The 21,147-nt window shown below is 45.3% G+C and overlaps 2 protein-coding genes and 1 pseudogene across 2 annotated transcripts; 2 read left to right on the forward strand and 1 right to left on the reverse strand.

Moving 5' to 3' along the window:
- The first annotated feature begins 447 nt into the window (after positions 1–447).
- On the forward strand, positions 448–2,717 carry LOC126531834 (uncharacterized; annotated as a pseudogene).
- Positions 2,718–4,961: 2,244 nt separating this feature from the next.
- On the forward strand, positions 4,962–13,903 carry Rad9 (cell cycle checkpoint control protein Rad9). Its single transcript, XM_055071512.2, has one exon. The coding sequence runs from the start codon at positions 6,005–6,007 to the stop codon at positions 6,980–6,982; it is 978 nt and encodes a 325-aa protein (XP_054927487.1). The 5' UTR covers positions 4,962–6,004; the 3' UTR covers positions 6,983–13,903.
- A 2,293-nt stretch (positions 13,904–16,196) lies between these two features.
- Positions 16,197–20,841, reverse strand: LOC126531838 (uncharacterized). Its single transcript, XM_050179581.3, has 3 exons — positions 20,267–20,841; positions 18,240–18,789; positions 16,197–16,503 (listed from the first exon to the last, which is right to left on the reverse strand). Exons 1-3 carry the CDS (start codon positions 20,513–20,515, stop codon positions 16,388–16,390), a joined length of 915 nt encoding a protein of 304 aa, XP_050035538.1. The 5' UTR covers positions 20,516–20,841; the 3' UTR covers positions 16,197–16,387.
- Positions 20,842–21,147: the final 306 nt, after the last annotated feature.

A 21,147-nucleotide genomic window follows, 5' to 3' on the forward strand; every position in this document is an offset into this window, starting at 1 on the left:
AGACTATGGTGGGAGCTTTCATAAGGAAACAACAAATGAGACTTTGCTGGCCAACTCACCCCTGTGCTTCGTCCTCAACGGCCTTTCAGTTTCGTTCAAAATACCGGTGGCCTACTTCTTCACGAGATATTGCACTGGCCGCGAGCTGCACACGCTCATGCAACACGTCCTGAAGGAAGTTGAAGACAGGATTTTTCGTCGTGCGTATTGTCACCGACAACGACAAGATCAATGTCTTAGCGTTCCAACTTCTATTCAACGGAAGCCCCACGCATTCTATTGAGCAACCAGCAACACCGAATTGAAAGCTTTTCCTAGCATTCGATCAGTGCCACTTGGTCAAAAACGTGCGATCGCAGGTTTTGTCGCGTGACATCGGAAAAGGCGGTGAGATAACGGTGAACCACTTGAAGAGCCTCTACAAAATGCAGCAAGGCAGCCTTCAAAATGCAGCAAGGCAGCCTTGTAGAGCCAGTTCTATTTTTAGCAAGAAAACCCGTGTTCCCCACAAATATCGAAAAAATGAACATGAAGAGAGCAATTCAAGTTTTGTCTCCTACCGTGACAGCTGCACTGAAGCCCCTGCAAGAGCAAGCGGGCCACACATATGCAACGCAAGTTTCGCGGGTGTGGGACCGACGGTTGAATTCATGGACACCGTGCACCGCTGGTTCATGCTCATGCACGTGAGCAATTGTACCCAGCACATACACCAGAACAATGCCGACTGCAAGCAGTTCGAATTTACAAGCTATGAACAGCTAAACTGGTTTGAAACAAGCTTCCTCGACTACCTCCCCGATCTCAAAAGCCAGTGCCTGGCGAAGAACTTCTTAAGCAAGGAAACTTACGAAGGCCTGGTGTTGACTACTCATTCAAATGTTGACTGTGTTCGATATTTTCTTGAAGAGATGTGCTTTCACTTTGTTTTAAGGAGGAAAATGTCGTCTGACCCAATCGAGTCGTTTTTTGGCTGGCTGAGGAAGTCAGCATGCAGTCTCAAATGATCAAACGGATGCCCGAGCGCGCTGTTCTCTCAGGTATTGAGAAGACTCCGAAGACTTGCATCGCGTCGGCATCAAGTACGAGCAGCCAAATGGCAGCAGAAGGCAACGATTGCTTGTCAACGCTGCCGCAACAGAAAAACACAAGGGAAGGAACCAGCAAGGAATTTCATGCAGATGCATGTAGAGATCGAGCTCACAGAGCGACTCAAGCGAGAACAGTCTCGGCTTCCTGCTCCAGATGTCGCAGCATTAGCTATGGTACTTGGCAAGAGCTGTGCAAGAAAAGATCGATTGTGTGGACTGCATCAGCCTGTTAACAAAGCCAAACGCATCGGCGTCCTCGCACTCGCTGATAAAGCACCAAGACCGCGGTGGACTCATCTACCCATCTGGACAACATATAGTGGTTCTCTACGCATTAGAGAAATTAATCAGCATTCTTCTCGCAAGAAGAAGGCACATGAATCACCCTTTGAATGAGGCTGTGAGTGGAGGCTCCAATACTCCGCGAGCGCAAAACCTTGATGTGCTCGACGCCACGATACCAAGAGAACTTGCTGAAACTATTGCTGACAAAGTTTTTTTTGCCCAATATTCACAAATCTTCCAATGAAGGCGACAGACAAACACGACTTGGCTAAAGTGTTTGAAATAAAACCGCTGTCACGAATTAAAGACCCTCAAAATGTGAACTATGATGTCACAGTTCGGCGCTTTCTGGTGAAGGGCTGGCTCTCCACAACACGTTTTGTGTTGCTTACTTCCGATGCACATTGTCTAGAAACATCAATTCAACGTGCGATTTTATTTTATAGTTCCTTGTCAAATACGAACGCCAAACGTGTCTCCACGAGCGCACGCGCAAGCAGCGTCGTCGCGTCTTCTGCTCTGGGACGGATGGATGGAAGGTAGGAGCGTCCCCTTTGAAACGGGGTGATGGCAGTTGCCACCATGCTCAGCTTTTTATTTTGCCTTTTATTTTTGTTTACCCGTGCTGTGTCAATGGCATTGGCTGTGTGTTATTCAAATTCTCGATTTTCTTTAAATACGTCTTCCTACCCTTTTAACCTTATGTCACCTCTCTGCTTTTGAGCCACCAATCCTCCAATCGCCTTTTGCTAATTTCTACCCCATATTTATTTACATGGCTATTATCATCTCTGAACCCTAGGGCCTCAGGAAGCGTGATTGTGGCCGCATCGACATCGGGATTGTTACCATCACATTTTAGTATGAGGTGTTCTATTGTTTCTACGGATTTACCACACATAGTGCATGCGTCTTCTTCTTCGTTAAATTTCTTTTTATAGCTCCGCGTTCTAAGACATCCTTACCTAGCTTCAAAGAGAAGGGCACTGCATCTTGAGTTATCATAAAACGCTTCCTTCCTGATCTGCTGCTTCCAGTCTCGATATAGTTCAACACTATGCTTCTTCTCTATTGAATTTGTCCAATTTTTACCATCCGCGTTTTCAACCTGTCATTTAATGCTCTGTCTTCCTTCGTCCTCGTGTCTGGCATACTTACTGGTTAGTTTTCTAGTTCTTTTCCGCCATTGTGAGTCAACGCTTTTTCTGTATAGGTATTTAAATACCTTAGCTACTCACCTGTTATCGTCCAATTTCCTCAGGCGTTATGGCGTTTCCTCAGGCATTGACTCAGGACGGTATGGGAAGGCAGCGCGAGCTGGTGACGGTGACGGGCGCATGAACTAGGCAATACGGACGGCGCCATAGAGTTTCCTCATAGAGTTTCTCACTACATTAATAGTGAGAAACGTTATGGAGTTTCCTACAAAAATTACTAGAGGGAACTCTGGCGCTAGTGTCTACGGGAGCTGCCATAGTGTTATAGTACAGTGTACTAGAATAATCTAGTACACTGTAGTTATAGTGAGAAACTCTATGGGAGCTGCAATGGGAGTGGTTGTCCCAGCATGGGAATTATGGGAAGTATATGGATTTGCCTAAACTTCGTCCTTTTGGCGTCAAACGGCATTGTGACTTTGTAAACTCGTCATTTTCAACAGTGTATTGCGTAATAAATGATTAAATAAACATAATTAAAATTGCCCGACGGCAGGATTCGAACACAGGGACTCTAGCACGGAAGCCTAATATTGAAACCATTAAGCCACGGACGCATGTATCGACATGCGAATGAAACGCCCTTATGAATTTATTGCGGGCATGCCAGTGCCTTGAGACGCTTGGCGCGTTTCGATTGGGCCGCCTGGACAAGCTCAATCGCTGCAATTCATAGCAATTGTACGCGTTCACGGCGTCTTCTGCACTTCGAAGAATATAGATTGCGCTGAAATATACGACAATAAGATTTATATAGCCTAATATACAAAGCCACAAGAACGTCTGGATCCACAAGCACGAAGATCAGACAAATCCATGTACTTCCCATCATTCCCATGCATAGAATTTCTCACCACGTTACCTAGAGGGAAATCTGGCGCTGCTGCGCTGTGGTATGCATGGGAATGCCGGTATGTTGTGGATTCGGATTGGCGTCGTTCTCGTAGAGACAGGACACCTTGAAGACGCGCTTGGCAAGTACCGTTCCGTCTGTCACAATGATTCATTTTCTACTAGAACAGCACGTGAAAAGCTGTTTTAGCTTTATTATTACGCGAAAACATGTTTTGTTTAACTATGAGGACTTGTTATTGTGTGTACGACCACGTGTTACGTAAAAAGTATCAGCGGGCCGCTAAAGTTGGAGGACAGACGACAAGGTTCGCACTCGCTTTGAAACAGTTGGTCGTTACTTGCTTTTCTTCGCTTGGTCATGCATCGTTGGTGAGTAAAAATGTAATATGCATGAATGGAAACATTTTATGAAGATTTTACTTTGAGAACGCGTTATTTGCGTAGCCATATCCACGTTTTAGACGAAGCCTCTTACAACACCAGCCAACACGAGCCTCGCAGGCACATATACCGTCATTCCCATGACGGCACGGTGCTCCTCCCATAGACGGTGGCGCCAGATTACCCTCTAGGTGTTATAGTGAGAAACTCTATGTTCCCATGGTAGGACTATGGTGGCTAGAAGGGAGAGGTGACGCCAACGGCGGATGGAAGCCGTTCCTCCACTTCAAGCCGGGCGTAGGTGGCGCTGTTGGCCGTAATGCGATGCATGGTACGCGCCGCTGGCTTTGAGCATACGCAAGGACGCAGGCCTGCCGCGCACGCAACGCGTCGGCCTTTCAGTGATGTTGCAAGCAGTGGTTTAGTTCATTAAACGCTAGTCGAACGTGACTACGGCTGACAGAATGCAATTTTAAGCCGTGGTGGTGCAGTGGTTAGGGCGCCCGATTGTTGTGCCCAAGGATGAGGGATGGCATCCCGGCCGCGGCGGCCGCTTTTCGATGGAGGCGAAAAACAAGGCGCCCGTTTGCTGTGCGATGTTAGTACACGTCAAAGAATCCCAGGTGGTCGAAATTTCCAGTCCTTCATGCCTCCACTACGGCATCTCTCACAGCCTGAACACTTTGGCACGTGAAACCCCACAAACAAAACCATTAAAATCGAGTGGTTGCCTCTGCAATACATCTGCTGCGTAACACATCGCCGTATCTAAAGCGTTATTCGTGAATCCTTTCAGTTTCAGGAATTGAAGGGTCCGAATGAGTCCCGTGTGGTCAAGATAGTGCATGACGACAGTAGGAGACACAGACCAAAAGAATTAGGATTGAAATATGTTTCGGGTCCGTGCGATTGCATTTTTTTTAATAACGTTGTTTATTGCCTCAGGGCATAAAGGAATATGTAAAAAGGAAATTAAAAGTGGTATTAAATGAGAGAAAAAAAGGTTGGCTGTTGGTTGCCCGCTGTCTTCCACTCCTTAAGTTTCAGTAATATGAAGCGTCAGTTTACTCCTAAAGAATGGGAATGGGGTTCACAACAGGTAATACAAAGCATAGCAAAAATTTATTGCACATCGTACTAATAGCAAAGCACTGCACATCATACATTCAGGGTAATTCAAAATACAAGATATCACATTTACACATGCTTCTGTGTAACTTGAAAGAAAAACATTAAGCATTGAACACCCACTAAGAAATGGGGAGGCAAGGATATCACTTTCCACTAAATAAAAAGTGAAGACGTTCGACCTTGAACAAATATGCAATTTAGAGCACCCTCCTAAGTTTAGAGCACCCTTCATGCTGCCTCGACGACACTAGTCGGACGTGCAGCCAGGGGCGAAGCAGTGACGCTGCGTCGCGTTTTTTGCGTTGGAATTCATCTGTTCGGCGAAGTCCGGCACTCGCATTAACATGTCAGCAGTGAAACACATATTGCCATAAACGAGAGAACACTTTGGCAGCCGCGAAGAAACAGGAGCGCTGTCGCGCCGGCGAGACACCGCGGGAAGCTGGACACGCGCGCAACCGCCTGACTGCATCGCCAAGCTGACCGCAGCGCCACCGCGGCCTTTGCGGCAGTGCATGAACGAGAGGATCGCGTTTTCTCGGCGGATAGGCCGGCGCTGGCGCCACCTCCCCCTTCTAGCCACCATAGTAGGACGGTAGGACAACGACTGCAGCGCCAGAGTTCTCTCTAGTAATTTTTGTAGGAAACTCTATGGACGGCGCGCTTTGTTCCTCCCGTTAGTGGGCAGGCATGAAAAAATATAGGAGGCTATGACTGTACATAAAAGTGTACTATAATACTGCTGCATCCTTCGTATCTCTCGTGGCATCTCTTTGGACATGATATGGATGAGCATATCATCCAAGCCGAAGTCCATATCCATCAAGCCGAAGTCAATCATAGGGCGGGAACTCGAAACCAATAGGTGTTCTGTGCTCGAAACTGCGTGACTGCATGCCTTGCGTTCGCGCCTGGCTGCACTTAGGATGGCTTTCGCCGAAATTTAATTAGCTTCGACGAGTTATTATGACACGGGATAAACACACGACGATCGTGTCAAGAGGCAACAAAAACAGGACAGCACCACCGTAGAGCTTTCACGCCATGAAGTACACCATTCCGGGGCCAAACGTGAAGTTGTTCGGCCGCGCCGTGCAGACGTTGACCAAGATCGGCGACGAAGTGTATGTGATCGCCGACGACCGGACGCTGTCGTTGAAAGCGTTCAGCGCCTCCCGGAGCTCGTATATGTGCTTCAGCTTTGAACAGAGTTTCTTCAGCACCAGCGAGTTTAGGAGCGAGGGCTACCGGGGCAAATTGAGTGCGCGCTCAAGCCTCCTGGCCTTCCGGTCCGTGCAGTCGCTCGACCGAACAGTAGAAGAATGCGTAGTCGAGTTGACGGGTGATCAGGCATTGATCGCTCTACGCTATCGGCGCGGTCTTACCAAGCGCTTCTGGCTGCCTCTTGTTGAGTACGAGGAACTGCAGTTCTCGTTTCGTGCCGACTCGTATGCGAGAAGCGTGTGCGGCCAAGCCAAGCTGCTGTCCGACGTGCTCGGCAACTTTCCCATTAACGTGCCTGAAGTAACGCTGAGGCTATCACCTGATCGGCTCGACGTCTTCACGCATTTGGAGGGAGCCGACACGCAGCGTTCTGTTCGCACTAGCGTCAGCGTCCAAGCTGCTGAACTAGACGACCTGCAGTGTAGCGGTGACGTTACCGAACTCACGGTATGCCTACGTGGTCTGCGTGCGGCGCTAGGATATTATGAAGGCCTAACGGTACGGCTGCAACTTGACGAGCCGGGCATGCCTTTGGTGGGACGTCTCGACGGTGTGCCGGGTCTCGAAGCGATTTACGTAGCTGCTACCTTGGCCGGCGGCGGCCGGCCTTTGGCAAGTAGCGCGGCACCGCCGTTGCACAAGCATAGGCCACCGCGACAAGGCACGGAAACCAGCAGCAAACGCCACCGGGCGTACCTGCTGGGATTGACGCGGCCGCCGCTGGACGAGTTCACGTCGCAGTTGCCGCGCGACGAGCAGGTTTTGGCTGAAGAAAGTGACGAGGAAGAAGAAGGCTAAAGCCTGCTCCATCTGCGAGTGGCAGCAGGGTGTGTTCACTCTGGTGCTGTTCTTGATTTGAATGTAACGAAAACTTTCTGCTTCCAGTGCACCACGAATTGATGGGAGCAAAAGGTTTGTTCCATGTCTCTGAGTAGGGAACGGCCCCGTTGTGTTGTGTGCCTGCAGTGTGGAGCAATATAAATGCACTTTCTATTAACGTAAGAAGTTTGTACGACATAATGTAAGCACTTGAAGGAGTAAGATACTGGCTGTGTTATAAGTTCTGTGTTTAGAAGTATATTTTGCAAAAGCAATGTTGCTAATTTCGCCGTAGTGCTGCTTATAACACAAGCAGCAATGATGGGAATGCTGCAGTGACTTCCAGCAAGCAGCACAGCCAGAATTGGACAGAGGCGGAGATGCTGGGATACATAAATCTTTGTCTGACCCGTACTGACATCAGCCAAACATAGCTCTTATGATTAGATTCATTAAATAATCTCCAAGAGCTTTACATTCAAAGATGTGGTTACATTTGCCCCAGTTAATATTTTCACAAAAAGCCTCCCTCGCAAACCTTTGGATGCAACTCAGTACATCACAACACATGGCATCATAACACAAACATCATCATCATAACACAAACAAGGCTCCCGTAGTGGGGTCAAAACGTCTTTCTTCCTTTTTCAACGATTGGTCGGCACTTTGTTTTCCCACCAAGAATTTTCCCAACCAGACGGGTTTCCGTCGAACCCTGGATTTCATAACACATTTTGAGGACAGATGTCTCAAGCAGTTCGTTTCATATTTAGCGTGCAAAGCTGGGAAAGCTACACAATAAGTTCAGTCATTAAAATGTATCACTGTTAGAGTTCCTTGGTCAACGAGTTTAGGCATGGAGCTCTGAATCGAAAGGGTATGGGTTTGACACTTTGCTTGGAGTTTCTTCATTTCTTATTGATAATTCAAAATTTGCTTCACATGAACTTTGTGTGGCATCTTCCGAGTGTCATATCAGATTTATTAGATTACATGTGATGCCGTGAAACAGGTACAGCTCTCAGCCAGTATATGCTTCACTGCACACTAACAGCCTATGCTTGCACTTATGAAAAGAAAGTATAGCAAAGTGATCTGAAGCAACCTATGACTGGCATATAACACAATCCGTTAAATTTCAAGGGTTAAAACATTTTTTTTTCATTCATTATAAAGCCTAATTAAACAACAGTTACATATAATTGCTGGAAAAAAGCGCTGAATTACTTTTTGGTGTGAATGCAGCAATGCATAATGTTTTGCTAGCATCCACAGCATTCCACGCAATATATAAAATGGAGTATAATCTTGATTTCTGCTAAATAAACAGATTAATGACTGCCCAGCTTTAACTCTGCAACTTCAACACATACCCTAAGTTAATTTAAAATTTAATAATGAAGCTTAGTTAACTTGCTGAACATTACAACTTGGAATGCAAGTAATACCTGTCTGTCCTAGTATCTGTCTCACCTAGTAATTGATCTGAGGAGGTGAAATTGCATTGTTTGTCAGGGGCAATATTGTTTTTATCTGGGGTGGGATAAAGTTGGCATGACAGGAAGCTGTGTTATTACCAGAAGGCTTTTTGTTCAGTCAACTAGAACTAGTGGAAAGGAGCACTCTAAGTGTGCTCCTGTTGACCCACTGGAATTCTCTGCTCAATGAAAGGAAGCCTATATAATTTCTTTTCCTTTTTTTCCTTTTTTTTTTTTTAGAGGAAGTGTTGCTAAAATGTAAGGCATGTCAGTCACAACAGTGCTGCAGAAAATTTCCTGTGCAGCTGATGACAGAAGCTCTAAGTCAGGGTCAACTCCAATTATATTATTCGAATATGTGTGAAATTCAGAAATTAAACTGTGGCATTTAATTTGTGAAAGCAACTTGCATTGCAGGCTGTAAGAAATTCCATAGTGGGGGGCTCCAGATTATTTTAGAATGATTGGGGTTCTTTATTGTCTGCCCAAAGAGTGGTTAGATGAGCGCTTTTGCATTTTCTGCCCCCATTGGAATGTGGCCTCTGTGGCTTGAAATTGAAGCCACAACCTCTTGCTGCTCAGCAACAGATCGTCGTCGTCCCCCAAGCCACTGTGGCAAGTTTTGAATAAACAAATAACCTATTGAAGGATTGTTCATAGGCTTAAGTGAGAAAGGGGTAGCAATCGGAAAGAGAAACACTATAAGGAAAGAGCCACTAGGTAAGCAGGAAGGGTTAAGTGGAAGAACCTGGCAAAGCAGTGCCAGATAATTATGAGGATTCCACTTTTTTTCGCAATATAGTGAGGACCATACATTTCTAAGCCTCTATTTGTAGTACAACCCTCTCATTCAGTGATGGTGCTGCTGCATACATACTTCTGGCATCTGCTGTTCTGGTACATGAAGATTAATTACATGGCCTTGTTAGGAGGGTCAATTGGTCACAGGCTCGGCTAGGGTATTGTTTGTGTCATGCCCACCATCATCTTTCACTTTTGTCGGTGAGCAGTTATGTCTGGTGCAGGGGCGCAGCCGGGGAGGAGGGGGCTTATGGGACTTCAGCCCCCCCCCCCCCCTCAAATTTTTTCATGCTGTCTTGCACCGCCGACCAAAACAACCCCAAGTGCTAGAAATCATTCTGGATTTTGTCTAGAATGTTTTTTTCACGCTCGAAAAAAAGGACATTTCAGCTCAAATATTGCAAACTCGGGCTACATTTCGTGGCAACGCCCATGCGCCTGGAGTCACATAACGCAAGGAGCCCCATCAAAGCACAAAGTTTCAAGGGCGTTTTGATGGCGAGCGGGCTCGTCGCAACATCTCGCGGAGGGCGCGGAATCTACAGAGTGCGTATATTTAAATTCTGAAACTTAATGGGTATAAAGTTTTGATGTAAAAGGTGCATTGACATCTCCAAAGTCGTGCTTTATATTTTAGTTTCCGGAACTTTGGAGGGTTTAATGTTGTTATAAACATTTCACGCGAAAGGTGCATTGAGTTTTTCTAAAGTTGTGCATAGGACCATACAACGAGACAAGCCAAATCAACACGCTATCAGACAAGTTGACAAAGTACGCAGCGAGGTCTGATTAGACGAAGTGTGGTGGTGGTTCATTTGTGCCGTCATGTCACAGAAAAGAATACCCACATATTTTTCACGTGCGACAAACCATTCATGTCAAGACATTAAAGCCAGCAAAGGTAACTACATTCTTCTTTTCTTTTTTTTGTAGTTTGACTTTTATTCGAGAGGACAGATTGAGCTTCCTAATTTTCTGGTTCTCAATACCAGCGGGCTGCCAGAGCCAGCCAGAGCGCATACATTCTTCTCGTGTTGCCCCGACTACAGCGTGGCCACTTTGGTGCGCGTTTGTTTTTGTCTGGCCGAGTTTTCGACGTTTTCCGGCTAGCAGACAAGAAAAAGAAACAATGGTCACTCACTGCCATCACTGTGGGAACTCGACAGATTGCAGCATGCTCGATGGAGCGCAATGCAGCGCAACCTCTCCGGAAAGTTTCGTCTCGCCAGTGTAGGATACCGAGCAGTATGGGTATGGTCCTCTGTGGACCAAGCGTCTCACGTTTTCTTTGGTATTCCTTCAGTAATCACATTAGGCGCCCAAAGTAGGCATTCGATTGCGACCAACATGCTTTCCTTCAGGTTTTTTCATTGCGGTGCCACCGCCACACAAAAGTAAAAAAAAAAAAGACATTGTTGCGCGCAGCGAATTGTCGCTTGGTGCAAGTTCGATTTTGTTACTTCTTTTGCGCAAAGCGATGAGCCGTGGGACGCTTCAGTTGCCGGATACTCTTAACATATTATTGCGATAGCAATTAATGGACACTTAGGCGAAGTTCCTGCCATCACCCTCATATATATATAGAATAGAATTTATTGACAGGAAAGACAGAGCGGTCGACCTGAGCTAGTGCGCTCTAGACTGCTACTCTGCACTGGGGAAGAGGGAAGCGGAGTGAAAGTACTGGGATGGATGATGATAAGAGAAGTGGCGAGTGCTTATGTATACGAGATGTTGCCTTGCTACAGCCGCTCGTCGAGCTTGGTGTCCTGCAGAATCTTCAACAACACTTTAGTTGCACGCATTGAAGTTGCATTGTCGGGCCATGGGCCGAGGATAGCTTCCTCCGACAGAGGTTGCCTGCCAACGCTGGCTAGGAAACTTTCCAACGTCCTTCGCTCCAGCATATATGCTGGGCAATCGCATAGTATGTGTTCCAGTGTTTCAGGCATCTGGCAGTGTTCACAATCAGGGCTGTTCGACTGGCCGACGAGGTGCACGTAGCGACAGGTGAAAGCAACGCTCAGCCGAATCCTGTGTAACAGTGACGTCTTGCTCTGCGTAACGTTCGAGGGCAAACAGAATTTACCCTCTGGGTCGATCATATGTGGGCATCTGTGGATGTTGTCATCGTGGGCTCTGTATGCCTTTGTAAGGTCCTGCATGAGTGCCTTGATCATAGAGTAGGTGTCAGGTCGCGAGTAGGCAAGCCGTGCTGCATCAGAGGAAGAGAAGGCCGATCTTGCCTCATTGTCACCCTCATGTTCCGTATGAAGTCCAAAGGCAATAACGCCGCATGCTGTATGTGCGAGTGAAAGTGTAGTGGGGGGGGCATGGGTGAGCCGACGATGGTGGCCTTGTGGTTGATGGTGGCCGATGGTCTTGTGTGCGCAAGGGAGAAAAGCGGAGAGGATGCGCGCTGCCTTCCATCACGCGCGATACGTCGGGGATAGTAGAGCGAGCGGGGGGCCTTAGGATTCTGTGATCTGTGAATGTGTGATTGGGAAACATGTTTATTTCCCTTGTTTGGTGCATTATACACAGTGACTTTTTCTTACATACATAGATTTGTTGGATACCTTTATGCATATTGAAATATCTTGTTGCTAAGTTTTGTGTATAAGTACAGTGAGCTTTGTTTCCAGTGACTACAAAGACGGCGCCGAATAAAGCAACACACGAAGAAAGGAGACACGAGACAAGCACGTAGGCGCTTGTCTCGTGTTTTATTCGGCGCCGTCTTTGTAATCATGCTTAACCAACTAGCCCACCAGCACACGCTCAGTGATTCCAGTGACACTTTTTTGCCCTTTATCAAGCTGTATCTTCGCATTTGTATTTTCCATTGTATCTTCACATTTCTAATGTATGAGGGCGAGTCAAATGAAAGTCAGCCTATCCTTCCCACGCAATAATGGTTCTGTTCATTATCTGTGAGGCATGCGTGTAGCACACAGAGATCTCTCATTTACAAAAGTGACACGCAGGTGTGAGGATAAATGTTCTTTAATGCTCCCATACACTGCGTTAAACATGGTTGTGTGACATAATGGGCGCTCCAAACGGTGAACAGCGTGATGTCGTGAAGTTTTTGACAGCTGAAGGTGTTTCCCAAAAAGAAATTACTTCCCATATGGCTGCAGTGTGCGTTGAACATCAATTTCTGATAGGTATTTCGTTGAACATCGGCCATTACGGATAGAATTTGCTAAACCTGGAGAATCTATCAATCGTTTCGGATATTGTGAAATGCTGGATCGGCTGCATGTTGCAGTCAAGAACAAACAACGTAGAAATTTGGCAAATGGGGTCATATTGCTCCACGACAATGCCTGTCTGTATGTCACTGATGTGGTTAATAGAAAACGAGCAAAGTTGAAGTAGAAAATGCTGCGACATCCGCCATACAGCCCAGACCTGTCGCCTTGCAACTTCCACATTTTGGGGCAATTGAAAAAAAAAGAACTGCTCAAGGAAACCAGGTTCGTTTCAGACGAAGACGTGAAAGGGTCAGTTACAGACTTTTACAAGCAGCAACCCAAGGAGTTCTCAAAGATGTGAATCACACGACTCGTTGGTCAGTGGGACAAATGTCTACATGGTCATGGAGATTTCTTTTAAATAAAGTACACCGTTTGTCATATATTTGCATCGGCTCACTTTCATTTGACTCGCCCTCGAACATGTTGCAGAACTCCTGCTTTTTATATGTGCTCTCTGTTCCGATTATAATTTCAGTGCAATTACTCACAAGACCCACCCTTCTGCTGGACAGGCAAAGCAGAAGGGTGGCTCTAAAAGTTAATCTTCAGAAAACTAAAGTAATGTTTAACAGTCTCAGAAGAGAACAACAGTTTACGATAGGTAGCGAGGCACTGGAAGTGGTAAGGGAATACATCTACTTAGAGAAGATGGTGACCACGGATCCGGATCATGAGACTGAAATAATCAGAAAAATAAGAATGGGCTGGGGTGCATTTGGCAGGCATTCTCAGATCATGAACAGCAGGTTGCCATTATCCCTCAAAAGAAAAGTGTATAACAGCTGTGTCTTACCAGTACTCATCTACGGGGCAGAAACCTGGAGGCTTACGAAAAGGGTTCTACTTAAATTGAGCACGACGCAACGAGCTATGGAAAGATGAATGATGGGTGTAACATTAAGGGGATAGGAAGAGAGCAGATTGTGTGAGGGAACAAACGCGAGTTAATGACATCTTAGTTGAAATCAAGAAAAAGAAATGGGCATGGGCAGGGCATGTAATGAGGAGGGAAGATAACCGATGGTCACTAAGGGTTACGGACTGGATTCCAAGGGAAGGGAAGCGTAGCAGGGGGCGGCAGAAAGTTAGGTGGGCGAATGAGATTAAGAAATTTGCTGGGACAACATGGCCATAATTAGCACATGACCGGGGTAGTTGGAGATGTATGGGAGAGGCCTTTGCCCTGCAGTGGGCATAGTCAGGCTGACTCACAATACACAACCGGTGACAGCCGCTCCTGCGCAATACATTGTAACAAAGAACAGCGTCATTGAGATTTTTCCCTGGCTGTTGCATTTGTGCAGAAGTGTAAACAAGAATCTTGAATGAAAAAGTTTAATTAAAATATTTGCCCTCAACTTGTTCATTTCATGGCCTTAACATTTATCATATCAGCGGCACGCACTGATGCAAGCATATTATTTCATGAAAAAATACACACTTTACTTGTCTTCACAGTGCGTAGTGTTCAAATTCGTTAGCAGCATATTTGGCAATGGCAATGCAGTTATTATTCATGTAGTTGATCCCTCAACAAATTTTATACAAGGAGGCCGAGCTGCAACGTGAGCCCCCCTCCCCGAACAAAATTTCTGGCTACGCCACTGGTCCGGTGCAAGGGCAAAACCAAAATGAGCAAACACTTGGCAACCCTAAGGTAGGTGTGCTGTCATTCATAGCCTCAACCACAGCAGTGGCTCAGTCATGGCAGTCTTATGAGCTCGTGAATTTGATTCATGGCTGCAGCAGCCACATTTCAATGGGGGTGAATGAATTAATGAAATGGGGAGTGAGATGCAAGAACACACATGTATCGAGTGTTTAGGGCATGCTAAGAAACCTCGGAGCCCTTAAAGGGCCCCTCGCCAGATTTGGCCATATTAAACGGACAAGCACAGAGTATACATAACGCACTGATGATCTGAAAAGTATTACAGCATTGCGTGCTCTAAAAGCTGCTGAAATTTTTAAGCAAACGGCACGCATTCCCTTACTGGGACGCTCCGCATCAGCCAGAGAGTCAAGGTCACATGCACAAATACCTCTACTTAAAACACACTGCTAGCAATGTCGTTGCACTCACTACGACGTGGCTTTGACTATTAATCCGGTGTGGTACACACACGCCTCAACTAGAATTGCACTACAGAGCAAGAAATGAAAGGAAGACAGTAAAAAAAAGGGGAGGTGAGGCTCGGCATAGAACATAGTCCCTCGGCTCTGGTATAGAAGAAGGCAGGGAAGAAATGCCGCATGTGGAGGCTAGTCAAGGCAGAGAGAGAGAGCGTCTCTGTTTGCAGTTGTGTTCACCTCCTGGCAGTATGGCAATGGGACATTCAGTTACTTCTATATTCTCCAATAATAAACCATTTCAAAAATGATTTTAGTAAAAAAAAATACCTAAATAGTGTTTTACAACTTCCAGTGTATAACCAAAGCTTACATTTAGACCTGGTGAGGGGCCCTTTAACTACAGAATCTCATAGCCCCAGTGCCACCTTTGGGGCATTAAAATCTATCACTTAATTTTAAAGAACCACTAAGGAGAAATATTATGTGAGCTGTGTTAGTAAAACATTGTCTCACAATTCCAAAATAGCAACTCTTACAGTGAGAAGACGCCAGAAAGGCAGAAGAACGAAAGGTGGATGGTGACACCGCCTTGAAATTCCTGCCACAGCTCGCCATGACATCATGGATTTTTACACCATCTGCTCAGACCTAGTTGGAACTTTTATTAGTGAAAATGTACCAAATTGTGTTGTAAAGGAGCCCAAGATTGGAACTTAGGAAATTTCAAGATCTTTTACTGAACGATAATGGAAGAAATGCATGAAAATACCTTGCAATCTGTGCAGGTGGGTGAGATACGGGTGTTAGATAAATTTCCACATTCCATTGATGTGCTCATCATTTTTCTCTTGTGATCAAGCACAGGGCATTCACATTTGCTTGACAATTGGGGTTTGATCGTGTTGTTTGCAATAGACTGGATGGCTCTAAAAATGGATTTTGCAGTACTGTAAACCCCATCTGTTAGGTCTAAACTGGAAAAGTATAATGTATTAGTTTGTAGTTCATGTGCAATCACATCTTCACCAAATCCTTTCTGTAGCGGTATTCACAAAATATTGGTTTAATTCAGGCAGTGCATAATATATAAATTTCACCTGATTTAGACTTGCAAATACATGCAAGTTCTAAAACATTATTAGCTATTTCTTACTGCAGAATTAGGGTTGCTAGCTTATTCTTCTATTTTCTGGAAATTTTCCAATTCCAGATATTTTTATAGAGCAGTTGAGAACCTAAAGAAAAGATTTGCCCCTAGAAGTCACTAGAATTTAATCTGTTCTGTTAAAGGTGACAAAACTTCAGCTTGGTCCAGTGGTTACCAATTATAAGAAGAGCACTTCTGTTTTCCACATGCAACTGAATAGGCAGGAACATAGTTAAAACAGTTTACTACTAGTTTTCTTTCAGTGCTATCTAAACACATTCTTAGTGTTCCTAAATACTCTATTCAGTAATGAAACTAACTTGGCAAGTGCCTTTTGTGATGCGCTGTAATGACATCTGTGGTCCTCACAGCGGACCACTACAGCAAAACAATTCTGTATTTTGTCGACATATAAGAAACAACACGCTCAATCTCAAAACACTCAATTTTATCTTTTTTACAAAGCACAGAAAATGGAGACTGAAATTGAGCACTCTTGTTGATGACTTCATAGTCCACTAAAGTTGGGCACAGAGAATGACAAGCAAGGGCAACCATGAGGCAGGTCTTGCCCATGACTTTGCTGCTGCAGGCATGGCCTCAACGGTCTCTCATTTCTGTTTTACTTGGTGTCTACAGAGCTGTCCACATATGACACGAGAAAATTCTTCCTGAGCAGCGCCGACTTCTTCGTCAAAACAGCCTTCCTGGCCAGCTTACAAGGACCACAGGATGCAGCTGTAAACATCAGAGGCACAAATTTTTAAAGCGAGAATAAAAGCAAAAGATTTTTCATGCTAAATGCATTTAGACAGAAGATAATAGAATTTTCCATATAATTCACAGAAAATTTAAAATTAAAAAAAATTATTTTTAATAATGGTCTACAAACATTCTAATACGAATCGAATAGTCGTTGCTATTTGATTCAAGAATTACCTCTTTGAAATTTGATATTTGTTTCTGCCCAAATACAAGGAATAACATCGGCCAGGAACTTGAGCAACAGAGATTAATGCCATGTGAAGACTCTTCCAAATAATCCGGCAAAGAGCTGCAGTTGTTGCACACAGGCACCAGCTACTGAATGAACGCACTGGGTAGAGCTCGGTAATTTCCGGTCGTTCAAAAAGAATTCTTTGCTTTTAGGCTGCCTATATACAAATTTGTGTCAATTTCGGCTAAGCAATTAATTATTTAATCAGTCTCGCCATATTAACACCCCTTTAACCAATTGAGGTAAAAACAATGATGAAAGTTCTGATATTTAAAATGTGTTGCATACATCTTGAAGCACTTCCGATTAGAATAGTAGTGCAAGTTTGAGTAACATGTGCAAAATGTTTTAGTAAGAACAGTGTGAAGGTAGACGATTGGCTATTCTCGCTTGGTGTCAGCATGTCGTTGTGTGTAGCAGGTTCACTTTCGTTTTTCACAATGTTTTGCACCAGGCATTATATTCAAGTGGCTGGATAGGTGCTTTTCAAGCCTGCTCGAAATGAAATAATTGTTATCATATTTGATGTTCCTTTGCCAAATAAACTGGCACGTGCCTAAATTTCAAAAGGAAATAAAACATATAATTACGTTTCAAGACCGCTATGGTTCCCTTGTTTTCACGATGAAGATGAGCGCAAGAGGGGGCGATTATTTATGTGTTAGGTGGCACAGAGTGCGCGTGTATATCGCAGGGAGATTACCCAGTGTCCGGTTAATCGCATTTCTAGTCCTTTGAATGTGTAAAGATTCTAGGAGTAGTCTTCAATACAGGTGCTTCTCTGTCGCGATTATGCTTGCAGCATCCCAATCGATGATGTGGTTAGAGATGTTTGATGTTCCTGTAGTGAGTTCTTGCATGGAGTCTGTGGTCTGCAAACTTGACAGAACTCACTAAAGAATTAAAAATTCTTAATCTATTCTACAGCTGTATGCTTTTTATGATTCTGAATATGCAAGAAGTGTAAATTTCTTGAATTCGCCTGTACAATGAAGAAATTCAGTTGCTTTATAATGAACACATCTAGCAGCGCTGCCTGCACATAGCGCTGGTCAGTACAACAACAGACACTGTGCAGGAGGGTCCGGACTCTATGGTAGCTATGAAAGTCTCGCCCTCCATCTCAACCTTGATGAAAAGAAAAAAAAAGGGGAAGAAGCCAGCAGGCTGAACACATAGATAAAAGCAGAACTAGCATGCCATGAACCTCGATGCCATACGCTCGGCTGTGGTTACACATTACGCCGGACAAAGTGTGCACAAGATGATTAGTGGCTTTTTCTCACTAAGTTCAACTTGAAATCCTGTTAAAAAAGATGTTTTCTTCTGCTGACCTTCCTTAATTGGCTTTACTAGAAGCAGTACAGTGCACCATCCTTACAACGAAGGGCCCTGCATATTAAGCATTTCAGAATTCCCAAGCACTTCGTTATAAAGGTGTTTGTATGGCAAATGGCTTGTCAGCATGTACACATACCCACGGCTTCCACAGTGGCCACACAGGCACTGCTGAAGTAGGTGCCTCCGTGCACTGCTAGGCTGCGCTCTAAGTGGGCCGTCAGACGACCACCCAGCTGCTCCAGCACATACTCGACGCTACCCACGCCTGCACAGAGATGCAATGCATCCACCTCACAAAGTGCATGTTGGACAGCACCCAGGTCACCCACAACCACGTCCCCCAAGCGACGTCCCCGTACCAATGTCTCGCACACCACTGCTTCTTGCTTCTCACCAGCAGCCCACTGCACAACCACCATCTTCTCGGTGACCAAGTCGGCTGTGGCAGGATTAAAAGATGACGTGACAAACACAGCTCCTTCGAGGTTATGGCAGCGCAGGCAGGACCAGTATTTGGAGGGCAGGCGAAGGGCTAAAAGCTTGTCCACATCCTCATCCATGGGGTTTGGGTCATCGCCTAGCCGGACTCTCTTGGGATCAGGGAACTCTTCACAGTGAGGGTGTTTACGAGGTGCCAGTGGTACAGTGTCGGGTAGCAATGCTGCCCTGCCACGTGGGATCCTCACCTAGGTAAATAATATGTCCAGAATCCATACAGAATGCAAGATTACATCAATGTCAATTACACATAAGTCCTGTGACTTCACAAATGTTTTCACAAGGCACTGTAATGAATGCAACATTACCTGCTTCCATTTACTTGTGGCTAGACAGGCTATGCTCTAGCTTGGTTCAGCATGTTATATGAGAAGGCCAATGCACTAGTGTTGTACATGGATAAGGCAGGATAAATTGGGGTGTAAGTGGAGAGGTTGGAAGAAGCATGTTTCTGACTACTTCATTTCACTGATTGGAAAGAAATTTACTTAAAAATTATAAATGGGACACTTAAGCAGAAGTGAACATATTTGTAAGAGAGAAAGGGAGGGAAACAAAATTAGAACAATGAACATGACTCTCCACATAAAAACATCTGTGCTAATAAAGAATCCTTGCACTGCAATGAAAGCAGTCTTTTCAAGGCCAGTAACTGGTCATGATCCATCCAAGTGTTGTCCAATAGGTGGTTGCCCAGAGGCAGAAGTTGGTAGTGTAGCTGCTGCCTATGCTGGGCATAAAGGGGGCAATCCAGCAACATGTGTATCCCCAACCACCGCACCACATGCACACATCACATGATGAATTTTAAGAAGAAAGTAATTAGTGCTGCCACCACCATTGGTGAAAGCTAAGAAAGTGTTGTACATTTGATGGCAACATGACATATGTACATCTTCTGACCTTTTTATAAAACCATGCTGCAGTAGATCTCGCAGACAGTTTTTGCATTAAGTTCCTGAACGAGGAGGGAATGATGTACGCGAAAAAAAAAAAAAAAACATTTTTGGGGGGTCATTACATGCCAAAACCACAGTCTGATTATGAGGCATGTCGTAATGGGTAATTCCATATTAATTCTGATTACTTTGGGATTCCTTAACGTGCACCTAAATCTAAGTACACGATCGTTCTTGCATTTCACCCACCTCGAAATGTAGCAGCCGCAATGGTGTATGATCGTTTATGATTTCTAAATGCGCCCGTTTGACTAGGAACTAAAATATTTCATGACCGCAAGTTCTTGCAATATGTGCACTCCACATTTTTTATTCTTTTTGAAGGTGACTCCTAATGCCAGCGCAAGAATAATGCTTGTGTTGTGCTCTCTCTCGTCCACTGTGCTTCCATGAGCGCTACTATAGAAAATGAATACTGATTTTAAGCGTTCACCTATCTTTGTACACATCCAACGTCTATACAAAAAAGAAAAAAGGAAACGGTGGTATTTTGTAGCCGTAGTGAAATGTGACGATACAATTGCGTTATGACAAATTCGTAGGCGCGTGTCGCACGGCCACTTTCTAGCTCCCGAAGGAAGTTTGCGCAAGGAAGCCAATGGCGATGGAGCGCGATCGGGATTGAAATTCTCTATCGCGATACAGGATTTCGATCGCGATTCGAAAGTGCGCCATGTGATGCGGGTGATAATCTCTCTCCTCTCACCTCTTTTCCGCCAATGAGATGCACGTAGTCGCGACAGATCTGGCCGGGATCAAAGTGCAACTCGCACAGCTGGCTGTCAGGCCGCAGCGACCCAGGTACCAGCTCGAGCCGCTGCTCCCACACCTCCCTGGCCGCATCATCTCGAGGGGCTCGGAACACGGACAGAGGCCGTCCTTGCTCCCTCTGCAGTGCTCCTTTGTTGCAGCCGGGTACACAGCAGTGCACCCAGTATAAAGGCCGCTTGGACATCACGACTGACAATTACCGAAACTCCATGCAGTACTAAACACGGCGCGTTGGAGTCCTAAACCTCCTAACGTCGTGATGATCGGCAAGAGTGCTGCGGCGCGTAGAAAATAGCCATATATATAGAAAAACTCTCTACAATTTGCCCTAAAACAAGGCGGTAGCAACGCTACTTTTGTTTCTACTCCATTGTGACCTATAGAATAAGAACTGTAGATTCCGTATAATTTTTCATAGGAATAATAATGTAAGTAAGTATGGGCTCTATTTTTCTGTGCCTGGGAAATGGAGCGGAGAACCAAGGGAACCGGCCGTCGACTCTAGTACGGCTTTTCGCCGCCACGCGCCGCCGCCGGAGTAGGATCATCGCATTGGGCGCTCACGGGAAGACTACAAATGAAGCTGTGCAGGGGGATATGGGCTGGACTAGTTTTGAAGTGAGGGAAGCTCGCAGTAAAATGGAGTATGAAGAACGGCTCAGGAATATGGAAGAAAGTAAATGGGCTGGGAGAGTGTTCAGGTATCTGTACAGGCACGACATTGATTCACATTGGAGGAAAAGAACTAGGAAGCTTACCAGCAAGTATGCGGCCTGTGGGGTGGGCAACACAGCAACAAGGAAGGTCAAGCGGAAA

The sequence above is a fragment of the Dermacentor andersoni genome, chromosome 5 (genome assembly GCF_023375885.2).
Source record: "Dermacentor andersoni chromosome 5, qqDerAnde1_hic_scaffold, whole genome shotgun sequence".
NCBI lineage: Eukaryota > Metazoa > Arthropoda > Arachnida > Ixodida > Ixodidae > Dermacentor > Dermacentor andersoni.